This window comes from Anopheles coustani, chromosome 2 (genome assembly GCF_943734705.1).
Source record: "Anopheles coustani chromosome 2, idAnoCousDA_361_x.2, whole genome shotgun sequence".
Classification (NCBI taxonomy): Eukaryota; Metazoa; Arthropoda; class Insecta; order Diptera; family Culicidae; genus Anopheles; species Anopheles coustani.
This window is the reverse complement of record NC_071289.1, coordinates 80818171-80831981: the sequence shown is the minus strand read 5'-3', so window position 1 is coordinate 80831981 and position 13811 is coordinate 80818171. Positions and strand designations below refer to the sequence as shown.

General features: G+C 44.5%; 1 protein-coding gene and 4 non-coding genes across 5 annotated transcripts; 4 read left to right on the top strand and 1 right to left on the bottom strand.

The window, feature by feature from the left end:
- Positions 1 to 1629: 1629 nt before the first annotated feature.
- LOC131265145 (uncharacterized) lies at positions 1630 to 2366 on the bottom strand. The gene is made up of 2 exons (XM_058267406.1): positions 2256 to 2366; positions 1630 to 2193 (listed from the first exon to the last, which is right to left on the bottom strand). The coding sequence occupies exons 1-2, from the start codon at positions 2364 to 2366 to the stop codon at positions 1630 to 1632; spliced, it is 675 nt and encodes a 224-aa protein (XP_058123389.1).
- Positions 2367 to 2801: 435 nt separating this feature from the next.
- Positions 2802 to 2873, top strand: Trnam-cau (transfer RNA methionine (anticodon CAU)). The gene has a single exon. It is a non-coding gene; the product is annotated as a tRNA-Met (tRNA).
- A 4241-nt stretch (positions 2874 to 7114) lies between these two features.
- Trnam-cau (transfer RNA methionine (anticodon CAU)) lies at positions 7115 to 7187 on the top strand. The gene has a single exon. It is a non-coding gene; the product is annotated as a tRNA-Met (tRNA).
- Positions 7188 to 8741: 1554 nt separating this feature from the next.
- Positions 8742 to 8813, top strand: Trnam-cau (transfer RNA methionine (anticodon CAU)). The gene has a single exon. It is a non-coding gene; the product is annotated as a tRNA-Met (tRNA).
- Positions 8814 to 9229: 416 nt separating this feature from the next.
- On the top strand, positions 9230 to 9303 carry Trnam-cau (transfer RNA methionine (anticodon CAU)). Its single transcript has one exon. It is a non-coding gene; the product is annotated as a tRNA-Met (tRNA).
- The last annotated feature ends 4508 nt before the right edge of the window (positions 9304 to 13811 follow it).

The window sequence follows — 13811 nt, the reverse complement described above, 5'->3', positions numbered from 1 at the left end:
CTTTTGACTTTCCTCGGCGTTTCTGACAGGTATTACCTTTTACCCGCGCTTGGGCTTAATCCAACGACGCCAGCCAACCATTTACGCCACTCACCACGCGAATTTCATGGCCTGCGTAGCCCCACATCTCATCACGTTTCACTTGCGCTGGGGTGTAATTTTACTTGCCTTAAATTTACGCATTAGCGTTATCATCAATAAAGCTTTAAGCCCGGACCGCAAGGGCAACGGGAGGACGGGTCACTATATCGCGGCGCTTTTTATTACATCGTTTTCGGTGACTTTCGGGTGTTCCATAAAGAAAGGCGGGGGGAGGGAAGTCCAAGAGCATGTTTCCAGCCGGTCGCTTTCTTATGTCGTTAATGGATGATAGGGCCTTTTTTTCTCTGACTCTCGGTTCACGATAGCGGCATGAATGGAAAGTAGCTATTTTATGACCCCAAAACAGTGTTAAATGTGGAAATGATTTATGTTGACTTCACAAGAATGCGTGAAAGGAAGAAAATAAAAGGAAGTAGAGGAAAGTAGAAACGAAATATCAAATTAATTAAAGACCTTTCCAAAACACTCTATAACACGAAAGAATAAACAGAAACAAATTTAGAATGGAGAAGATATACCTTTGAAACACTCCATGAATGTGTCTTCTTTATCGTTCTTTATCGAACGTTATATCATACTTTTACTTAAATCAACATTAAATGGATATGTAGTCTCATATTGATCATCATCTTTGATCTTCAATCAAAGCGATGATCAACTCATCCTATTTTTCAACGATGAACCAATGTTTCACAACGCCGTCTGCAAGCATTTCGCGATTGGAACGAAAAAAACGAACCAAACAAATAATCTGTCAGACCAAATGTAACCTCCGAAGCGTCCCCGTTTTACGCCAGACGACAGCTACGCCCAAGGCCGCTGGTACTCGAATCGCCATGTCAACGATGTGTGGACACAAGAATCGAAAGCAAATCCCCACGCGGGAGCGAACGGATCACTCCTTCTCCAAATAGGTAAACCCGGTTGGCGCGAGGGCAGTCGAGACAACAAAGTGCAGTCGTCTGCAGTAACGCGACCCAATTGCCGTCTGCGGAGGACCAGCCTTCGATACGGAGACTTCCAAACATTGCTCGTCCTCAGTCCAAACTGCATATCATCATCATCATCATCACCATCGCCATCGACTGTAACCACTTCATCCGGCAATCCGTTTACAAACCCGTCGATTTCGTCACCGAGCAAACACAATCCCACTCATAATCTTCCGCGTGTCTCCGATGGCTGTCAATGGATGACAAGAACGTTTTTTTGTTACGTCCTGGCGAGATGCGTCCGAATGTTGGGTGGATCAACGGAGAATTGATTTGTATTGAAACATCTGAAAGGAATGCAGTTTGTTTTTTGTAGCCAAAGAAAACCGAAGCCTTTTTATCTATTGATCAGAAAAAAACAAGTTGTGGGTTTATGAATGTTTCTAAACTGACAATCACTTGGACATCATGGAATTCCAAAACTGAACCATCACCAATAGTTCAAAGGTACAAACGGTTATTACAAAATAAACTATAAAAAATTTCAATGCACCTCAAAATCATCTCAGTGAACAAAAAAAAAACCTGACACAAATTACTCCAGCGTTTCCATATCCTTCAGCCGTTCGATTCGAGCGTGAATTTCGTCCAGCAGCATCATGCGTGTGCGCCGCTTGGAATCGACAAACTGTTGCGACTTCATTACTAGCAAATTTTGCTCCCTGTGATTTAGCTCGCCCTGATCCCCGTCCGGATGCAGCGCCAGTGTATTTTCACCGGGCAAGCTGTGGTCTATTTTCTCCTCCGCCGGCGTATTAGGCGGCGCCTTTGAAGGTGGCTGCTCTTCGCACTTCGTACTCGCCATCTGTTCGGCCCAGTCTTGCTCGATTTTCTCGATCGATTCGTCAATCAAACGCATCACCTCGTCCTTCAGTTTTGTCATCACTTTGGAGGCACTGCACGATGGAACTATCGTCGGCACGAAACGGTTCTCGGCACCATTGTGGCTTTCCACATCCGAGTCGCTCGACAAGCTGTAGATCTCCCGGGACTTTACGCTCATATTGTCCCCGTTCGGTAGATGGTTTTTCGATTTCTGCTCCATTTCTTCTTCCTGACGATCTCCATCGCGAGCGTAGTACGATCTGCGATTCTGGTCCTGTTAAATAAACAAAATAGATATGATATTTGATCCGCAAAAGTACTGGATGGTAGCCTCACATTCAACAGCGCCATCTCCTGGATGTCCTTCTGTGGGGCAGAGTAAACGCGACCACCGTGCTCTACAAATACCTTTCTTCCCTTGGTTCCGAGAACGTTGATGGTGCTCATCGTGGAAAGGCAATTTGCTGGAACTAAACGGCTCGAGATGAACGCTAGAACTACACGAATAAAATAACCGTCGATGGTTGCTATGTTCTATACTATACCGCTTGATTTCAACACTCCACAGCTCACTCAATATAGCAAGTTTAAGGCCCGGACAATTTGTTCCTCGTTACCAACATAAATTAGAAAGTATTTTGGGGAATCTTTGGCTATTTCCTTTTTTTAAGCTATGAACTGCAAAAATATGAAATGAAATACTGTGACTAAATTTTTAAACCAGATTCTCCAAACGTCGAGTCAGTGAATTAGTTAACGTAACTTGCCTTCAAACTTTTATTCAACCTCCAACCAAAACAACATATCTTATCGATTGAAAAGATTAACATCCGCTGGACCTGTGTTTTCTAGTGTTTGACCTTGCCAGTCACGGATTCAAGAAGCAGAGTGGCGCAGTGGAAGCGTGCTGGGCCCATAACCCAGAGGTCCGTAGATCGAAACTACGTTCTGCTATACAGAAGAGTCCTTCGGATACATCTTTTTTTAAAGAGACCCTTGGCAGTTTAAACCTCTTGCAATTCTAACAATACAATGCTTGCCTTCCTTATCACCTCTTTGTTTGTCCGACTGCAATTTCGATGGCATGATGGATTGCATACTCCCAGGCGTAATATATGAAATAGGAAATTGTTGAAAAATTTTATCTGTTTGACTGAGAAGTTGATTTTGGATGGTGATTTTTTACTTGCATTAGTTGAGTTATGAAGTATATGCAAATTATTTTAAACAGTAAAGTAAAGATGTATTTTAAACAGTTGAAGTAAAGATAAAATACAGGTAGTTTGCTACTGCAGTCTTGTGCAAAAATTTGCACAATTGTTCACAACCGTCAAAAAATAAAAAGTTTAAACACTTTTCAAGGAGCGAATTTTATCCCCGTGCCAGGAAACGATGCGAAAGCATTCGTCCACCGAAGCGGCACCTAAGGAAGAGGCCAATAAAAAAGGGTAGCCCTCCGCGCGAGGATGATGTCGGAACTGCGAAAAGGGGAAACCGCGCACCGAAAGACAACAATCACAGAAGGCAAATTGAAAGCGCACAACAACACCGCACTGCATTGAACGCTGGACGTGGCGAGGCGGGGCAAGGGGGGGGGTTTGAAGAAAATAAAAGAATTTTCAGCTACCTACACGAGACGCTGCGGACAAAAGCGCGCATGCAGCGAAGACGACGCCAACGGTGAGCGTGTGTGTGTGTGCCAAAGCGGCGGACGCGGAGAAAGAGGAAGAAACCAACAAAAGACACGTCGGGCGGACGACGTCTTGAAAGAGCAAACCCCCACATCCCGTTCAGACCCGCGAGAAAAAGAGTCGCCGGAACGAAGATCCAAAGCACACTCCAGCGCGTCACCGCAAACCGCGGAAGGAGAGCAAAGGACAAGCAGGCGACAGGAAAAGCAAAAACTAACCGAAGGGGAGTTCGAAAAGTAGCGACTAAACCATCAGCCACGCGGACACGCCGGGTAAAAGAAGACAGTAGACGTCGACGGCAGCACCGGCGAAACACACGCCGGGGTCCGCGCGGGTTCATCTTTTTATCCGCAAGATATCGGCGCGCTTCTGCAAGGGAGGAATGGCGGAAGGGCCAGGGGGCCCGGAGCGAAGCGGAACGGCGCGCGAACTATTGAAAAAGGCCGTGAGAACGTTTGGCGTTTGCGAGTTCCCAGACTCGTGCTCCTTTGCGTAAATTGCTCCCGCGTCTTCGTTTTTTTTTCTTCTCCCTTCCAACCTCCTCCACCTCCTCCGACTCTCCATCTTGGGATCATTGGGTTTGTCCGTTCGAACTTTGATCGAAACGATTTGAAGCCCTTCGACGAAAGCGAGACAGAGGGCGATGGGTGCGGTGGGTGCACGCGCAAAAGCGACTGATCGGTGGCTGCGGGAGGCGATGATCGACGAGAGTGTTCCCTTCCCCAACCCCCTGCAACACCCACCGTCTTATGTTGCTGCTGTACGTTGCGCGAAATGAATTCCGCCGGCCGATCGCTCGAACGCGCACGCTTCCAACGGTCGTCTGTGGTTTTGTTGCTTTCTTTTCGATGGCGGCAAATGGCAGCCGGCAGAGTGCAATCGGGCGAAGGGTGGCATTGGTGTGGTCAACCTCGGCACGACGTGTGTCTACGGTCACAATTTCCTTCGTCTCCCACCGGCCGTTCCAACCCTGCCAGCCCGAGTCCACCCTCCCGACGTCACTCGGACGCAAATTGAATGGGAAAGGACGATCGTTCTGCTGCCAACGAACCGCTCCTGCTGCAGCGACGGAACGCAGGCACGCTTTCATATCGAATGCAGGACCCCGCAAAAGTGGCCAACTCCACCCCACTCCCGTCGTCTCATCCGTCGCGTGATAAAAAGAAAATAACGGCAGCAAGCATAATGTCGAGGCACGATCCAGGCACAAGCCACCGCGTACGGTTGAGAAAACATGCGCAAGTTCGTGGTGGAGTACTCGCGATCCAGCGCTCGGGGAATGAGTCAGAAGCGGTCATGAACACAACAATCAGGGAAGCTTCGGTGGAAATGATAACTAGACACTGACAGTGCTGGACGCAAATAAATCTTCACATCGTTTGTTAACTGAAATCAATGTGCAATTCGAAACACGGACGGGTGTTAATCTAACAAAATTGACTCGACACCTTTTACTTTAAGTTGCATTTATAACACGAAACACAACCATTGTTTCCGAAAATCCTGGTAACTTAAGAAGACGAAACTGTAATCATCGTAACCTTGTATTTAAACAACAAAACCCGGTTAACCCTTTCACGACCAAAGGAAATATTTTTCCCATCTACAAAACTCGTTACTGTTTGTTCAACTATTATCACAACGATACTTTTGAAATGAAACATCTAAGAAAATAATATGTCAAAGGCTTCAAATGTCTTTCTGAAGGAATAAATAAAAAAGAACTATTAAAATTCATTGCCTTAAAACCAAACCATTCGTGCGTTCAACAAACAACAAAAACTTAGTATTTGCAAATTGATGATTTTTTTTTTTAAAGAAATGGCTAAGATTTTTTTTTAGAATTTTTCTATGTAATTTTTAGTGGAAAGTAACTAAAAGAAACTCCGATATCATAATTATACTGGTCATTTATTTACTTTTATGGTTTATAAGTTAAAATATTTCCCATGAAATTATAAAAAAAAACTACACATACTGCTAGGTTTTTCTGATGATATTCTTTTATTTTACACCCCAAATAACCAAAATATTGTGTTTTATTGGCAATTTTAGTCTTCAATAGCTTATGGTCCTGAAAGGGTTAAAATGATTAAGTAACATGATTTTGTTAGGTAGCATTCTTAAACCGAGTAAGAAAAAACTATGCATGTTAACAAAATATAGTCTAACGAATAAATAAAATGTTCTTCTTACTTACTTACTTATGTGGCGCTACAACCGCTGAGCGGTCTTGGCCTGACGAAGCTCCATCCGAAACCGCTCACGGTCGCTCGCCACGCTGGTCCAATTCCGTATCCCGGCTTTATTGGCGGCTTCGTCTACGCCATCCTTCCACCTCAATTTAGGCCTACCACGCCTCCTCTGTCCTTGGGGACAGCCTAAAATGTTCTTCTATGCGCATATTAATTTATTATTTTGAACACATTTTTATAAATACCTAAGATCATAATACTGGAAAACAAAATATTTTCATTAGAATTGAAAACAAACGAAAAATAAATGATAAACTTACAACATGAGTAACCTTTATAACCATTTACTAACAACTACTATGATTTTCGAGAAGTGCGTGGAAAAATAACACAACAAAATTGTGCTCAACTGTGTCGGATACTGTAGTCCTTGCCGCTCCCAAGATGATAACGCTCTGGGACTACGAACTCACCGATCAACGTTCCAGCATAGGTGGATAATCCAACGCGTCAAACATGTGCGGGTCAGGGAACCTCAGCCGCCTCCAACAGACGTGCGAAAGGCAAGTTGAAATTACAGCAACCCTGACCCAGGGTCGGGTCGTCAACCATGCCTCTACAAACTACCCCCTTGGCGTCCAATCAAGAAACATCTAGGATCAAATGTTGTTGTCTATGTGTGGTTGTGTTTGTGGGTAGCTGCTCATGTCTGGAGGCGAAAATAGAGGCACGCGCGCGGTCGAGCGGTACACACCGGAGCGCAATTCACTTGATCAATCTTGGCGTTCCCAGACTCGCGCGCCCCAACCTCAATCGGCCACTTGTAAGACGGCATGGCGTGGAATGGCGCGCGCGCGCGCGACCTCTGCCTCCCTCCACCCGGCCGCCTCTCTCCCTCCGTCACGGTTGATGGCGGTGATGAGGGCACGAAGGCACGCGTGCGTTCGCGAACTATGCCGCGTGCGCGAGTTCAACCGCGGAATTGACCGCGCGCACCATAGAGAAGGCAAACCACCACCTCTAGGGTGGCGCTATTTCTATTCTTCTTTTTTTCCCTTTCGCCTCTTCCCATTCCCATTAGGGGCCCGCTTATAAAGTTATTCGTATTATTATCTAATTTATAAGCAACGGCAGCGGAACGAGCTGAGGCGGCGGTAGCAGCATGTTTATGCTGGAGGCTGCCCCCGCACGCCCTCGTCGCACACTCGCACACAAAACGGTGGAAAATATGCAATCGATCGAACTGGCGGCATTTCTGAACGGTAGTAAAACATGACCCGGTTCCGAGAACCAACATTCCCAGACACATGCCTCGATAGCGCAGTCGGTAGCGCGTAAGTCTCATAATCTTAAGGTCGTGAGTTCGATCCTCACTCGGGGCAGGAAGTGATTTTTTTCAACCTTCATTGCAGCATGATTCAATCATCTTTAGGAAAGACAGATCAAGGTAGATAATGTTTTTAAAAGAGAAGGTTTACCTGTTCAATTTGACATTACAAGGTCAAGCTATTAGAAATAGTTAACCCTAGTTCCCGTGTCCTTTTCTTATTTATGAGATTATGTTAGGCAACAAATTTATTTTTATAGTTATACCGAAGATGATTTTGCTTAGACTCGACTAAACTTTCCTGATTGTTTCTATTTTTCCAACCCTTTCGACCATCACGAACAACGACGACGAGTTAACAATTGCTTATGTCCATCATGAGGGCAACCCGCAGCACCATTTTTTTCTCGGGGCGTGGGACAAACAACATCACTCATCCGGCACTCAAGCGGTCGGTTCAACTAGCGGATCGCAAACCTAACCCCATTCTCGACCTCTATTTCGTGACTCATTTTCATCGGTGCGCACCACTGATCGCGCGCTCGATCGTTGTCATGATCTGGCCCCGAAAAAATAAGGCGGGTCATCGGGGTGGCAGCCCGAGAATCGCGATGCTGGCGGGTTTCTTCCCTTTTCTTTTTGCGCGGACAGTAAACTGCGACCGCTTGAGAGTTTACGCGAGGCTTAGAAAACATGGCACGACGATGGCGATTTTGTCAGCCGATAAATGCAGCGAAGCCGAAAAATAGCTTCCCCTGCCGCGCGGATACCGAGGACGTTTGCATCGTGATCTAAGCCACAGTGCCGTGGCACACGACGTGGTCACGCTTCCGCGCGACGGGAACGGGCGGGAGTGTTTCTTATCTCCGACCGGGCGGACAGAACTACCCGACGGGTTTTCGCAAGTCAGATTACGATAACGGACCCCGTCGAATGGACGGACCCCGTAATGGACAAACACTGTTTCGTGGTTCGGGGCGAAATTCGGCAACCAGAAGGTTTCCGGCGCGGTTGGCTTTCACAGCCACCGCGAGTGGGCGTTTTCTTTCGCGAAACTGACATGTTCTTGGGAGAGCAACCCCGCCAGCCTCCGACCACGATGGACGTCGCGTAAGAATTTCGGAGGCCGGCCCGAGTTGTCAGATGCGTCGAAAGCATTCCGGCAGAAAATATAGCCCTCCGACCGGTCGACAGCCGACAGCAGCGAGCGTAACAGCATTTCTTCCAGAAGGTACCCTTTTCGGCACACTTTCGGCGAGACGTCTCCGCACATTTGAGGCTATCTCAATCAGATAGCTCGCTTGTAAATTAATGCTCTTTTTGGCACTTTTACTTGACATGACGTTTCGCCTGCTCGCGCTCGGCACTGATAAAGCTGGAAGCGGTCGGTGGGAGCGTGGTAGCCATCGGGCCGGAAAGAAACAAAAGAAAACTACAGCCCCAAAGTGACTCATGATGTTCTATTTTTCAACCGTCTAGCTATCGCACCGGACAAGAGATAATTTGCGCATGTGCGCCTGCACGGCACGACCGATGTGCTGAGGAATGTATGTTTCGACAAACTATAAATAAATCATCATTTCGCCCGGTAAGGCAAGGCTTGACAACAAGCAGAGTGGCGCAGTGGAAGCGTGCTGGGCCCATAACCCAGAGGTCCGTAGATCGAAACTACGTTCTGCTATAGGAAAACTACTCACTAGCCTCTAACGACGGTGTGAGTAGAAGGATAATTTTGATTTCAATATTCATCTTTTATCTAAAATCTACACACTGCGGTATAATAATAATAAGAAGAAGGAATAATTATCATCATTTTAATCAATTGTAGAAGATAATTTTGATTTCAATATTCATCTTTTACCTAAAATCTACACACTGCGGTATAATAAGTAAGAAGAAGGAATAATTATCATCATGTTTGTTTATGTGGTTTATCATCTACCTTATCGTCTACCTAAAAACTAGTCTTGGACATATTTCATCATTAGATATGCGAATCAGACTAACTATTACAAAATTAGAGGGTTATTTTTATTTTTATTTGATTTAATTTACAAAACATGCGCTGCTGCATAAAAATGCAGTGCACTCACACAAGCCTCGATGGCGCAGTCGGTTAACGCGTAAGTCTCATAATCTTAAGGTCGTGAGTTCGATTCTCACTCGGGGCAGATGGCATATTACTCTTTTTTTTAAATAAATTTATTCTAAACTAATTAGACAACTTGAACAGCCCAGCAACGAAACGAGAAGCTTCTCGGAATGATAAGGGAATAAACTAGAGTTGTGTAAATATGATTCAGATTCATGGTTATGAATGAATCTCTGTCTTATAAGGGATTCATGAATCTTTCGTCCAGAGATTCATGAATCCTAAAGACACACCGACTGACGAAAAGTCACCAGCCAAAAATGGGTTGAGGGGCCCTCTTTTTTTTGTCGTATTAACATGACAAAGATTCATTAAGATTCATTAAGGTTTCGAAAGATTCATTAAGCTTTGAAGATTCGAATCCGCAAAGATTCATGAATCCATCGGAATTAATCCTAGGTGAAAGATTCAAATGAATGAATCTTGCCAAAAGATTCATTAAGCACAGCACTAGAATAAACCTTTGTTTTCATGATTTTGCTACTTTCCCGCAAACATGAGCTTTATTTTACGGTATCAATAAACCCGATTTTCGCTTTCAAACCTCCTTTCAGCTTCCTGTAACTCGGGCCAGATTAGTGGAAAGAAAAAAAAACAGATCTAGGGTCGGATAAACGGTTGCCGACTGGTGGCACGAGTAAACCTGCAACCAAACCTGAAGTGCTGAGGTTTCGATGTTATGAGCGATGGTTCAATTTAAACCCGCACGAACCGTAATCGAGGGTTGAATGATCGTTTTTTCTTTATTATTTCCTTTACTTACGAATTGACCCCAAAAAAACAACAATACACACACACACACACACAACCCGCACAACGGTTCACTGACGGCCGCCGAATGGAACGTCGCTCATAATTTATGACAGCTTCGAAAAGTAAACTGCCAAGTGCAACGATTGCCAGGGCGGTCCGTTTGAAGTGAGCCGCGGTCAGCAGGCCAACACGCCGGTCCTTCTAGACTGTCCTTCTATGCTCACCAGGTACGGGGCGAATAGCCGGATTATGCAGGCGGTACTTCAAGAAGTGCAGTAGTTGCCGAGCGCGAATCCATAATTTATGTTGTTGAACGGATTGGAAGCTTTGGAGGCGAAAACACGTGGAGCTTTCACTGCGTACTAACCCTTCCATTATTTTGACATTAAAAAAAGCAAGTTTGTTTTACTCAACTTTTTGGCATGTAATATCTTAATATCATCTTAATAATAAAAATGAACAAAAAACTAGGTAAAAGAGTAAATGAGGCCCCGGCCGCCATGTTTTCGATCGTGGCTACACCTCTTGTGGACGTTTAAACTGAATGTATGCAATTGGTGATACATTAATTTGTTAAATTCAACCTACGAGTATTTGAATCGTAGTGTGTACCGTTAATTTCGGCTACGCAATCAACCTAAGGGTGCGGTATGAGGGGGGCCCACGGGCCCCCCTTATTTCTCAAAACTATAACAAACTCTCTTTTTCAGTAGACCTAGCGCAGTCCGCTCGCTTCGCTCGCTGCGGGCGCGCCGCCGTTTCCAAATCATTTCTTCGGCTAAACTCATTGTTTCATGCTGTCCATCATGTGTGGTATAGTTTAGTTACTAGTAACTTACAGTAACTTAACATGTAAAAGTATATTAACCCGCATTCACCCTCCACTGCGTGATTAGTTTAAACCGTTATGTTCTTTTAAGCGAACCGTTAGCGATCAAATATTTGAAAAGTATGCATGCGTCGCGCTTTGCATAGCTTCAGGCGCTTAATGTGAACAAGTAGGAAGAGGAGAATCTAGCCCGGGGCCTCATTTACTCTTTTACCAAAAACTAAAAATTTTTTAATCATCCATACTACATGCAAACCAATTTCGCTTGCGCTATGAAGGGTTATCTTTAGTATTTGAACCGCATTCGAACCAAACCTGATAATCAAAATGAAACGCGCAGATCCCAAAAGTCAATCCGAGTGCGCATTGGAAACAACAATCAAACTTCCTTGCAACAAAAGAGATACAAAAAACACATCCGATTGATTCGCAATGTTTGAAGAATCAATTATCCTGTGTAACGCTGGAACAGCAGCATTTCCTTTCCTTCCTGCGTTCTCTGGAACGAAGACCATTCAATTGCTATTATTTCGGACCAGTTTGGATTACTACTCTCGTGTATAATTTTTTTCATGATCCAACCTTGTACGCTGCCCTGTATCATATCAAGGATGTATCAAAATGTTTTTGTAAGAATATGCTACTACTTCGGGCTAGCTGCATTTCGGGTATCGGCAGGTAGCTTTGATGTGATGCGACAATGAAACCAAGGTAGTCAAGGCTACCGCAAGCAAAAAGCTTCCTTCGATCCGGAAGAAAAACAATTCTTGCTAGGACAGCTACAGTTGGAACCGATTAAATGATAATCGATTGTTCCCTCAAAACAGTCAAAACCAATTCAAAGCATGAAACTTTCACAAACTAGAATTATTTTTCAGATTTTCATCTTGAGTGTTCTCCAAGGTATGATGTCGAAACCGTGATTTTTACTTTCAAAATACAAGTAGCTTGAGAATTCATTGTCACTTTCAAGTGGTGTTTTAGCCCATTCCAGCCGGAATGATCAGAAATTATTTCAAACCCATAATTATAACTTTTAAAATACAAATATGTTTTAGAATCAAGGACATGAAGTTCTCCCAACTGTCATGCAGTGTTTAGTTTTATTCAAGGATCTCAAATGATTTCGAACTCGTGATTTTCACTTTCAAAATACTAGTAGGTTCTAGAACTCAATAAAGAACTACGACTTGAAAAAAGGAATATTCAAAACTGAAAAGGAAAGACAATATTCCATAGTATTATATTCCATAACAAAAATATTCCATACTATTTCCTCTAGCTGGTTGTTGTTAAATAAACCACGATAGAAGCAAACGACCACTTTATCTCCTGAGCATCATTGCCTCCAGGACCGCCGAAGATCGTAAACGGAATTACTCACCAGAGCTTTATTGCGGGCACGCACATTGCAAGACTTATTTGGCAGAAAATTTCCTCTCGTGCCTCATTTACCGCTTAAGCTGACGGTAATTCCGTAATTGGGCGTGGTGGCACATGCTGGGCGCTTCTTTCTTTTTTATATCCCCGCCGAAAGGTGCTCGCCGATCGTGTCCAGTTTCACGCGTGTTCTCGAGAAAGTCGCTTTCTTTTACGATCCACCAGCTCGCGAGGCGAGGTGATTTTAAATTCAATTATTCATTTACAACGACCGAAATCTGCACGGAAGAGACGGTTTACGATGGCTCTGGGGTTAAATTGAAAATTTAATTACCTGCAGCATGCAGCTTAAACATCGACAATGCCTTTGGGGCTGGCTCAGGATAATCGATGCCGATCGAAATTAAGAGAAACCGTTGGCTAAAGGTTCGTTAATTATCAATTCCGCCAGCAAAACCGGTAGAACAAGTATGGTTGTAATGTTTTTACGAATCAGTGCAGGTGACGATTGTAGCACTCTGCAATTATGTAAATACTATAATTATTTCTACCTATTTTCCGTTTTTTTCGGTAAACAGTAAACAAATTCTTGAGGAAAAATATTAATGATGTATGAATAAAAAAAGGAGATATAACTTTTAAACAGAAAGAAAACGAAATGTGATCAATGAAGTCAAGCTTATGTCGGACTAGACCGTGTGTCCTGCGCGAGATGAGAAATGTTACTCAATCGATTTGCTCGACTCAATTCCCACAACAGCATAATTTGTAAAAATAATCACCCTTCTGACACGACCGCTCCATATCGAAACACTCTTTACCCCGCCGAGCATAATCGCACACTGGATCGATCGAGCGCAATTTTCCATTCCGTCCAACAAATTAATCACAATTTGCCGCCAATTATAAAACCAGCGTGACGTTGGCGTCCACTCATAATGCTTAGAGTGCATAAGAAAGGAAAAAAAATATGTCAGTGCCTAGCGGAGGCGAACATGGTTCGAATCGCGAAATTAGTTTGCAAACGCAAACGTGCCAAAGCAAATAGCGGACGTTCCGATGTTCGTTCGGAAAGCGTGCGAACAGAAATTCGCGTTTCGTGACCCGCGAGGCCCTGTAGTGGTAATGGGAGAAAAAAATGGAGTAAAATAAAATAAATAAATGCAAACACCCGGCAGCGGTACCGGATGACGCCTACGATCGTGCGCGATCGCCACCTCTTTGCTCTCTTTCTTCGAAGAAAAATCGAGACCCTCACACGTACGATGCATCCGATCGATTGTGCCTTTCGGTGATCAAGTAGCGAGATGGCTGGCCATCGGACGACGACAGCGACGGGACACACTTGGCGCGTAACATCGGCCAAGCCACCGGCGAACACCGTGCGGTTTTTTTTGCGCCAGCCGACGGGTCGCCGTGGGGGCCCCGATAGCCGCATAATAACCTTTTAATTTTCACCTAACTGCCAACAGTGATATTTTAAATCGCACTCCCCTATCTGCAATCATTAGGCGTCGTTAGCGAGGTGATTTATTGCGATCGCACCCGTCGCGCCTTCCTGTGTC

Bases quoted from the DNA above. Each gene is read 5' to 3' on its own strand.
- LOC131265145 (XM_058267406.1), bottom strand. From the start codon at position 2,366: ATGAGCACCATCAACGTTCTCGGAACCAAGGGAAGAAAGGTATTTGTA. The intron at 2,194-2,255 runs GTGAGGCTACCA...TTTATTTAACAG, and splicing joins AGGAGATGGCGCTGTTGAAT to GACCAGAATCGCAGATCGTA.